A 10,740-nucleotide genomic window follows, 5' to 3' on the forward strand; every position below is an offset into this window, starting at 1 on the left:
GTGGTCCACCCCAATTTTTTTTTAAAAGCCAGGAGCTACAAATACTGCAGCTGCTGACTTTTAAAAAAATGGACACTTACCTGTCCAGCGCGCCCGCGATGTTGGCAGCCGAGGCTGAGCAATCGCCCGTCTCTCGACTGCCCCCGCAGCAATCCTCGGTGAGGGAATCAGGAAGTGAAGCATTGCGGCTCCACTGCCCGGTTCCCTACTGTGTGAGCGGCGCGGCCCATCCTCACTGATCCCTGCTCTCTCCTGATAACAGTGTGTTTTCTAGGAGACAGCGGGGGGGGGGGGGGGGGGATGTGGCGTGATGGGAGTCTATGCTCGGAAGTAGGTACAAATACCTGCACCCCCCTCCCCTTGAAAGGTGCCAAATATGACACCAGAGGGGGGAGAGTTCAGAAAAGCGGAAGTTCCATTTTTGGGTGGAACTCCGCTTTAAAGAGCTCTTTCACACTGTGCCGCCATGAGCATCGGCGATAAAACGCTTTACTGTTGGATTTGCGGCGCATTTTGGCCACTAGCGGGGCACTTTTGACCCCTGCTAGAAGCCGAAAAAGGGTTAAAACCGCCCACAAATCGCCACTACAGCGGCGTTTTGCCAGCAGTACGGCAATGGGCACGAGCGCATTAGGAGCAGTGAGTTCACCGCTCCTAATGCGCTCCAAAGAAGCTGCTGGCAGGACTTTTTTTTTACGTCCTGCCAGCGCACCGCTCAGGCTTTCACACTGAAGTGAATGGAGCAGCTGTTTTAGGGCGTTTTGCAGGTGCTATTTTTAATGCTACAACGCCTGCAAAACGCCCTCAGTGTGAAAGGGGTCTTACTGCATATACAGGCTGATTTTACTATTGTGGGTTTTAGGAACACTTTAAGGCCCGATTCACACCTATGCAGGTTGCAGTTTGCATATTCCAGGTGCATTTTGCGTTTTTCAATACACGTTTTTAATTAAAGCTTATGGAACCCAAAACCAGAAACAAATCCCTGGCTCTTTCAATAAAATGCACAGATACATACATAGGAAACCCTGGTGGGGAGGTGAGGACTGACAGGCACCAGGAGGTGAGAACTGACAGGCAGGTGGAGTGAATACATATATTACAATTACAATACATGTACTAATTAAAGGGGAACTCCCGGCAGATAGAACACCAAAAAAATGCAAAACACAATTACATTTCTTTTTAAATGCAACCAGTACAACTACCTGAGGCCCAGCACAAGCACCTGGTCAGGAACCAAGCGGTGCCACTGTAAATTATGTTTTTTGCTGTGTATTTAGCTCTCTAAAACTTTGGATAGAGTGTAGCGGTATTAGAACACCTGTCAGGATTATTTGTTGCAGTCTGTGCCCCTGTTAGGGAGATTCACCCTCTCCATTTGTCCTGTTTACCATTATCACCGAGAGTGAAAGGGGAAGAAAATTCCAAATTTGGGTGGTCACCAGAATGGGAATAGAGAGGAAATCTTCTAATGGGGACATTAGTTTTTGCACCACTGGTGACTGCCAGGGATTTCCTGTTTTCGCTATGGGACAGGAAGTGAAGGGAAATCCCCTCAATGGGACACATACTGTATGGCAAAAAACAAGACAAAACCCTGACACGTGTTACAGCCCTCCCCTACTCTACCCAAAATGAAAATACAAGGTTTTGGCTTTAGTTCTACTTTAAGAACTCCGCTTGCGCCAACATGGATCACCATGCTTTATGAAGAAATCTATAAGTAGGAGAATCGTGCACCATGAAATATTCAGGTAAAAGGCCACACAAGCATACACCAGTCCGAGGGATATGCTTTTCCACACAGAGATGCACAGGTGTTCCATGCATCCCCATGTAGGCCGTCCCATTCATATCAATTGGGATGCAGCAGCTGCACCGAAATAGCCGCTGCTCCCAATGTGACAACTGCGTCAGTTGCCCTGAGCGCACTCTGCCTGCGTTTTTTGGGGGCCATGCATGGGGATGCCACATCATCCTCCGAGGGATCTTCAAAAGGTTTCCGCCAAGGGTGAGCTCTAGCGTGTGCGCATAGTACACGTGCAGAGCCCGCCAGGAAGTCTGCACGGCGCTGAGCTAATCACAGCCATTGTCCTGATGCTCGGCTGCAGAGATCGGGAAATGTCTCCCTGTTTGTGATTAGCGCAGCGCCGTGCAGGCTTCCTGGCGGGCTCTGCACGTGTACTATGCGAAACACGCTGGAGCTCATTCTTAGTTTCCGCACTTTTATATTTTTGTTGGAGTAGCAATTGGTTGTGTCTGAGAGTGTCATGTGACTGGGAAATGCATTGCAAAGGAAGGGACTATGTTGAAAAGTTATATAGTTTGTTTAAAAAAGAAAAAAGGGGGGGGGGGTTAAATAATAATGTGCGTAAACTTTTTGAAGAACCCTCGTATTTAAAAAGCCATTCATTCCTACGTTTCATAACAATGCCAATGACAGTGCGATTTCCTAGTACATACTACACACCCATAGGAAAACTAATCTAACACGTGACTTATTTGGGTGTACAAAGAGCAATTATTATGTAGTAAGCCGTAGCAACCAGACATCACTTTAGTACACTAAGGATAACATAATCAGGATTTTAGGCACACCGCCATATCAGATTCCAACACACATGTCCACCATTCACAGGCAATCACACTAATCCTGTGTCATGGTCATTTAGTAGGGCACAGCTATTTGTAAATAATCATCCCAGGTAAAATAAGATCTGCCTGGATAAAGAAGTGGAAAACATCAGATAAGGAGGACAGACCGGACTGAAACAAAAACAAAAGTACATTTCATTCTTACTGTCATTATCTGCCTGGGGATCCATGTGTTCTGACTCCATTATTAAGAGATTTTATTTTTCTTTATCATCTTCAATGATATCTCCAGCCTCTTCTACAATACATGCAACTTTAGCACAACCAATACTTGTTACTGTTTATTAGCACCTTGCATCACCCCCTCTATGTAATATATGATAGTTCCTGTACAGCGTGCCTGTAGCTCTGATCACCCCATGTAAACAATCCCTGCACAGTGCACTGTGTGTTCCATCTGATTCCTGGATGATGCTGGCTCCTCCCACTTCCCCTGCTGCCCTTCAGTCTCAAGTCTCAGCCTTGGCTCGCTTGTTTGTACAAGGACATCTTTATTGGGCGTGTGACAAAGACACAGTGACTGTCTATGATGCATTGTGGTCGGGTTCTATGCAGACCTGCAGCAGAAGGCTTGTATGTTGTTGCAGCTGCAAAGAGATAGCTACATCTGAGTGTACACTAAATGCAAATGTGTAGCAGATAGAAGCGTCTCTAAACACAGAGCTTCCTGTGCCAAAAAAAGAAATGGTAAGGTTTGTTTTTCATGCCCCTAGGTGTGCTCTGCGAAATTGCATATGATTCGTACCGCAGTGCAAATCACAAGCGATGTCCGTGCGATGCGATTTCAGCCATACAGATAGTATGGCTGGTATCGCACCGCATTCGGACCAAACTCGCACAGGACCCTTTTTGTGGTCTGCACCAGTATTGGATCGCATGGGTGTTCACACACCCATGCGATCCGATTCATGTCCGTTCGCAGTGCAATATGCGTGCTGAAATGGGGGAGTCATTAACAATGTATTGTTGCAGTTTGCATATGGCAGTGTGAACTGCCGTGCGAGTCGGTGCAATGTGGGAACCCACAGTGGATTCGCACGGTTCCCTCATCGCAGAAGTGTGAACCGGCACTCCAGCAAGTATCTGGTTGGTTGCTATAATTTGAAGATGCATGTTTCCGGGCTGTCATCCTGATCCTAGTTTCAATACTGACATGTTACAGAATAGGGGAAAATTTTATCAAATAGTTATCGTCATTTTCCTTTCCTGGTACCAATCCAATGGCGGCATACTAACAGCGTCACCAGGAGAAATAGATAGCGGCATGCTGAAAAACTCCCCCTACCTTAGATTGTAAGCTCCATGAGGGCAGGGACTGATGGGAATTTACAATGTATATGTAAAGCGCTGCGTAAATTGACGCCGCTATATAAAAGTACACTATATATATATATATATATATATATATATATATATACACTTATTTTTTTTTTAGGGTATGAACCCCCAACTCCATTTTTGAAATAGTAGAGATTAAGTTTTATACTGTATTTGACCATATATCGCTTCAATACTCATGTCTCTTACCCTAAAAGTATGCACACTAACACACACTTGTTTCCAATCATTTCCCTAAAAACCTAATAAATATGAGGTAATTTTCTGTGTGAGCATAAGCATCCCCATTTTAGTTTTTTAGTGTAAAACCCCAAAACAGCTTTGTTATTGAAAGTGTTAGCTCTATCTATATCCTATTTATTAAATTTTTTTTCTGATCCTTCATCGTAGCACAGTAATTAAGGAGTATTTTGTGAAGCAAGCAGTGTTGCCAACCGTCAGTATTTTTACAGGCAGCCAGTAAGAAAAAGCAACTTTCTCCTGTCAGTAAAAATGAAAAGGTTGCCAGTAAAAAATATGGCTATGACGCTTGGCTAGGCCCGGAGCCGGTGCATTGCCATGAAATGAGATTTGCCATGGAATGAGATGGTCCGCCTCCATCTCATCCTATTGGCTCACTCATGTCACGTGACAAAACATCAGTCACAGCTAGGCTATCATAGGGAGAGGATCTCCTCTCCCTGTGATAGCCCGATAGCACTGTCAGCAGCGTGCCTCCCGCCAGCGCTAAGTACACCCCGCGCCCGCAGCTCTACTTGAGTGAGCCAATAGGATGAGATGGAGGCGGACCATCTCATTCCATGGCAAATCTCATTTCATGGCAATGCACCAGCCGAGACCATCCGAATGCCTTCTACAGTGTGTTTTGGGCGGCTCTGGCGGAGGCAGTGCCTGAGCATGTCGTGTGATGTCATGGTGCAAGGGAGCCAAGCAGAGCGGCCAGAGCCTCATGTGCTGGTCGGGAGCAAGGCAGGCTGGGAGCGGGACTGTCAGTGCTGTTTAGACTGGAGTGGACAGGAGGGATCACCTGGTGTGGAGAGTGACTGTCGCTGTGACTCAGGAGGGGAAATGTCGTGTCGGTGATCTGTGCTGCTGCACACTGCTGTCATTGTTACTGTGAGAGTCAGTTTCATATGTGTATGCCTGACCCAATCTCATTTCTTACCCTCCTGTCCTGTCCCTGAGCTACTTCCTTACTATATCGAAAATAAAATAATAATATATTTTTTGCATTATTATGTATCTTAAATCATATTGCTAATTGCGCATTGTACTTGTTTGTAGCCTAAATACTGAAATGTGCACTTTTAAAGGGAAATTTTTAAACTTGTGGAAATACCAGTAAAAACTTGACTGTGCCAGTAAATTTTGGGTCGTTTTTCAGTCAATTTCAGTCTGGTAGGTTGGCAACACTGGATGCAAGGACTGTGTACAGTTTATACTACAGGTAGGCTCATACATTATTTGTACTTTGGGTTCGATCCCATTTACTTTTAGGGGCAACCAACCGCTAGGGAGGGAGCCAGAACACCAACCCCCTAGCTAGAGCTCCCCTGGTGGTGGTATTATGTGATCTTTGGGCCGCAGTACTGGCGTCCACCAGCGGGGGGTTCCTGGCAGTGTGGGGCCGACATCTCCTGCAATTAGGCGTCACCTGAGACTGATTGCAGGAGATGTGTACAGATACCCGGCAGTGACAATCATACCCTGCCTTGGTATCTCTTCATGCGCCCTGACTCTGAGTAGCTCTGCATCTATACCTGATCCTGATCCTGTCTGTTACCTGAACCTGGAATCCTGTACCCTGTGCCTTGTACCTGTACCTGTTCCCCCTGTGATCCATCCAGCAAAGGCAGGGCCCCCACCTCAAACATGGCCCCGGACCTAGCAGCCCAAGGCAGACAAGAAGGAAAAAAAAAGGAAAAAAATAAAGGTATATTGAAAAAGGTATCTAAAAATTACATATAAAGTAAAGTGAGCGTCCAAAAATGTATCCCATTAACAGAGAACCAAGCAAGCTAAACACCATGGGCCAGATTCAGATAGATTAGCGGATCTTTAGATCCGCGTAATCTATCTGATTTACGATCCGCCGGCGCATGTTTTTGAGGCTAGTGCACTTACCTCAAAACTTGCGGCGGCGTATCGTAAATCCCCCGGCGGAATTCAAATTCCGCGGCTAGGGGGAGTGTACTATTTAAATCAGGCGCGTCCCCGCGCCGATTTAACAGCGCATGCGCCGTTCGCAAATTTCCCCAACATGCATTGCTCCAAATGACGTCGCAAGGACATCATTGCTTTCGTCGTGTACGTAAATTACGGCCATCCGTATTCGAGAACGACTTACGCAAACGACGTAAAAATTTCAAAACTCAAAACTCGGCACGGGAACGACGGCCATACTTAACATTGGCTGCGCCCCATAGACCCAGGGGTAACTATACGCCGGAAAAAGTCAAACGCAAACGACGTAAAAAAAAAACGCCGGGCGGTCGTTCGTTTCTGAATCGGCATAACTCCTCATTTGCATATTCATCGCGTAAAAAAAAAAAAAAACGCCACCTAGCGGCCGGCCTGGAATTGCAGCCTAAGATCCGACGGTGTAACACAGTTACACCTGTCGGATCTTAGGAATATCTATGCGTAACTGATTCTCTGAATCAGTGGCATAGATACGACCGGCAGAACTCAGAGATACGACGGCGTATCAGGAGATACACCGTCGTATCTCTTTGAGAATCTGGCCCCATGTAAAACAAAAACAACAAACAACAAAAGCAAACACTAAAACAAGACAAACAGACAAACACGAAAACAACAAAAAACATAAAAACAAAAAACCTGACCACCACACTGTTTAAAAAGATAAACATGTTGTCACCAGCATGCATCTGATTCACATGACGTCCTATTGGCGTTAGCAAGGGAGGACACCACCTCGAGAGAAACCTGGCAATATGGGTCATGCACTTATTGCCCATGGATATATGAGAATCATGCAATGTATCTGCCAGGTTACATTCTTCTGTACACCGTGTCAACTGCCAGACGGAGGGCGTGGTGTACATTATGTTTTGTGAATGTGGGAGTTTCTACGTGGGCAAGACCAAGCGTGCCTTTTGATGTCGAATTAAAGATCATATATATTACATTGGCAGCTTTGAATTGCTAATGCCAATAGGACGTCATGTGAATCAGATAGACGCTGGTGACAACAGCGTAGTAGAATTTGCAGCATTAGAACACATTCCAATGAACCCGCGAGGTAGGGACCATGATAAAAAGATCTTACAGAGGGAAATTAGATGGATTCACACCTTAGCTACTACTGTGGCTCCTGGCCGTAATGATGCTATGAGTTACAAACCATTTTTGCAAAAAACAGCATATTTTTTCATTTGTCTTCCATTGTATTATATAACCTGTATTAATACTCTATGTAGGATCTATCCAAATTGTTTCAACTTATAAATACCGGTATATGTATGCCATTGTTTCAGCCAGAATTTCAGAAATGACAATTGACTTGCCAGTGGGTTACCTCATGCTGCAGCTAATACTTCCAGACAGGAAATCTATGGGGGAAAGCTGATCAAACAATTCAATATTTCCCTGTTGAATGACCACCGATATATAGTGCCTTGCGAAAGTATTCGGCCCCCTTGAACTTTGCGACCTTTTGCCACATTTCAGGCTTCAAACATAAAGATATAAAACTGTAATATTTTTTGAAGAATCAACAACAAGTGGGACACAATTATGAAGTGGAACGAAATTTATTGGATATTTCAAACTTTTTTAACAAATAAAAAACAAAAAAATTGGGCGTGCAAAATTATTCAGCCCCCTTAAGTTAATACTTTGTAGCGCCACCTTTTGCTGCGATTACAGCTGTAAGTCGCTTGGGGTATGTCTCTATCAGTTTTGCACATCGAGAGACTGACATTTTTGCCAATTCCTCCTTGCAAAACAGCTCAAGCTCAGTGAGGTTGGATGGAGAGCGTTTGTGAACAGCAGTTTTCAGTTCTTTCCACAGATTCTCGATTGGATTCAGGTCTGGACTTTGACTTGGCCATTCTAACACCTGGATATGTTTATTTGTGAACCATTCCATTGTAGATTTTGCTTTATGTTTTGGATCATTATCTTGTTGGAAGACAAATCTCCGTCCCATTCTCTAGGTCTTTAGCAGACTCCATCAGGTTTTCTTCCAGAATGGTCCTGTACTTGGCTCCATCCATCTTCCCATCAATTTTAACCATATTCCCTGTCCCTGCTGAAGAAAAGCAGGCCCAAACCATGATGCTGCCACAACCATGTTTGACGGTGGGGATGGTGTGTTCAGGGTGATTAGCTGTGTTGCTTTTACGCCAAACATAACGTTTTGTATTGTTGCCAAAAAGTTCGATTTTGGTTTCATCTGACCAGAGCACCTTCTTCCACATGTTTGGTGTGTCTCCCAGGTGGCTTGTGGCAAACTTTAAATGACACTTTTTATGGATATCTTTAAGAAATGGCTTTCTTCTTGCCACTCTTCCATAAAGGCCAGATTTGTGCAGTATACAGGGACTGATTGTTGTCCTATGGACAGAGTCTCCCACCTCAGCTGTAGATCTCTGCAGTTCATCCAGAGTGATCATGGGCCTCTTGGCTGAATCTCTGATCAGTCTTCTCCTTGTATGAGCTGAAAGTTTAGAGGGACGGCCAGGTCTTCGTAGATTTGCAGCGGTCTGATACTCCTTCCATTTCAATATTATCGCTTGCACAGTGCTCCTTGGGATGTTTAAAGCTTGGGAAAACTTTTTGTATCCAAATCCGGCTTTAAACTTCTCTACAACAGTATCTCGGACCTGCCTGGTGTGTTCCTTGTTCTTCATGATGCTCTCTGCGCTTTAAACGGACCTCTGAGACTATCACAGTGCAGGTGCATTTATACAGAGACTTGATTACACACAGGTGGATTTTATTTATCATCATTAGTCATTTAGGTCAACATTGGATCATTCAGAGATCCTCACTGAACTTCTGGAGAGAGTTTTCTGCACTGAAAGTAAAGGGGCTGAATAATTTTGCACGCCCAATTTTTCAGTTTTTTATTTGTTAAAAAAGTTTGAAATATCCAATAAATTTCGTTCCACTTCATGATTGTGTCCCACTTATTGTTGATTCTTCAAAAAAAAAAAATACAGTTTTATATCTTTATGTTTGAAGCCTGAAATGTGGCAAAAGGTCGCAAAGTTCAATGGGGGCCGAATACTTTCGCAAGGCACTGTATATGGAAGTGGGGTATTGTATATTTGTATGCATGGCTTTTCTTCCATCTTCCATTTGTTGGATGAGCAGATCACTCCCTAACATCTGACCACTGCCTGATGTCTATGGTCAGCTTTAGTGTATAGAACTTGTCATTTCAAGGTAAACATTCACCTGATGATAATTAGATATAAGAATATTTTAAGATCCAACTAACTGTAATTTTATCTTGCTATTTCTACATGTCTTGTGTAACTGTGTACAACGATTGACAGATCTAGGAGAGTTTCCTAGTAACTACTGTATATGCTTTACACAATGTTATCACAAAAGGTATTAAACTTTGCTATACAAAACACTCCTTTATTTGAGAAACAAAAGACTTTGTGGTTGCGACTTACTTTACAAGATGCTAACATCCCAAGAACCTAATAAATGGTACTTTTTTTAAGATGTGGTCAATAAAGAAGGTGAAGAACCAGAATGTTTTACTCTATACACAGGCAGGTTTCTACTAGCTGATACCCCACTGGTGTTCAATTTATCTTTTTATTGTTATATTTTATTGTTAGTGTTGGTTTCCATATCAAATGTGTTTTACCTGTTATCTCTACATGTCAAAGGCTTCAGTTACCTATTAACTGCAATACACCTGAAGCCTTGATTTATTTTTTGGTAAATATGTAGTGATAACACTGAGATTGCGTTAACTACTAAAGCTGGTCATACACCAGTAGAATTCAGCTAGTAAATGTCTATTTTCAGAAAGTTTAATTGTCTAATAATTAATGGGGTTAAATCAACAATCATTTTTGACCATAATGATGGAAAAAAATCAAACAAAGGAGCAGGATGGAAAGTTTTTCTCTCAAACAAATGACATTTCAACAGTGAAATCGTTTTTTTATTCATGAAATTCCATTTATTCCAAAACAATAATTTTTAAAAAAAACGAGCAAAAGAGATCCCAGTTGGGTTCCTGGAGGAAAGATATCATAAGTTTCCTTGATAACCTATATTTAATATATAAGTTTCAGTATAGAATTTCCTGTTAGCAGACTCACAAACTTGTATATGTACTTTGAGAAGAATGTGAATATATGTAAACGTTGCATAATGTATACATTGTCTTTCTTTGTTCACGCTAAATTTCAATAAAAATCTATTGAAGAAATTTTTTTTTTTTTTTTTTAAAACAAACTAAGATGGGAAGTACTTTTGAGTGACTTTCGTCGAGTCTTTGATGCCACTATTGTATGTACTGACTGGATTTTTGTTATACAAACATCTGTACAAATATCTACCATATGGCTAGTGTTAAGTGTTGTGTTCACAAAAAAAAATATTTTAATGAACAATGAAGCAATAAACAGATATAACAGTTGCCTGATGTACTGATTTTGGAGAGATCAGGAAAAAAATCTATTTTCTATGATGTACATCAAAATCTACTAGAAACAGAGATTAAAAAGGGTGTAAAAAATCTCATCC

At 42.7% G+C, this 10,740-nt stretch overlaps 1 protein-coding gene across 1 annotated transcript in view; it reads right to left on the reverse strand.

The window, feature by feature from the left end:
- LOC120936946 (major facilitator superfamily domain-containing protein 8-like) overlaps nucleotides 1–3,129 on the reverse strand; it is a 61,170-nt gene extending 58,041 nt beyond the window's left edge. Inside the window, exon 1 of the mRNA XM_040349777.1 lies at nucleotides 2,804–3,129. Within this exon, the coding sequence (XP_040205711.1) occupies nucleotides 2,804–2,843 (40 nt within the window). The 5' untranslated portion in view covers nucleotides 2,844–3,129. The remainder of the gene's footprint in view (nucleotides 1–2,803) is intronic.
- Nucleotides 3,130–10,740: the final 7,611 nt, after the last annotated feature.

Source organism: Rana temporaria, chromosome 4 (genome assembly GCF_905171775.1).
Source record: "Rana temporaria chromosome 4, aRanTem1.1, whole genome shotgun sequence".
In the NCBI taxonomy this organism is placed as follows: domain Eukaryota; kingdom Metazoa; phylum Chordata; class Amphibia; order Anura; family Ranidae; genus Rana; species Rana temporaria.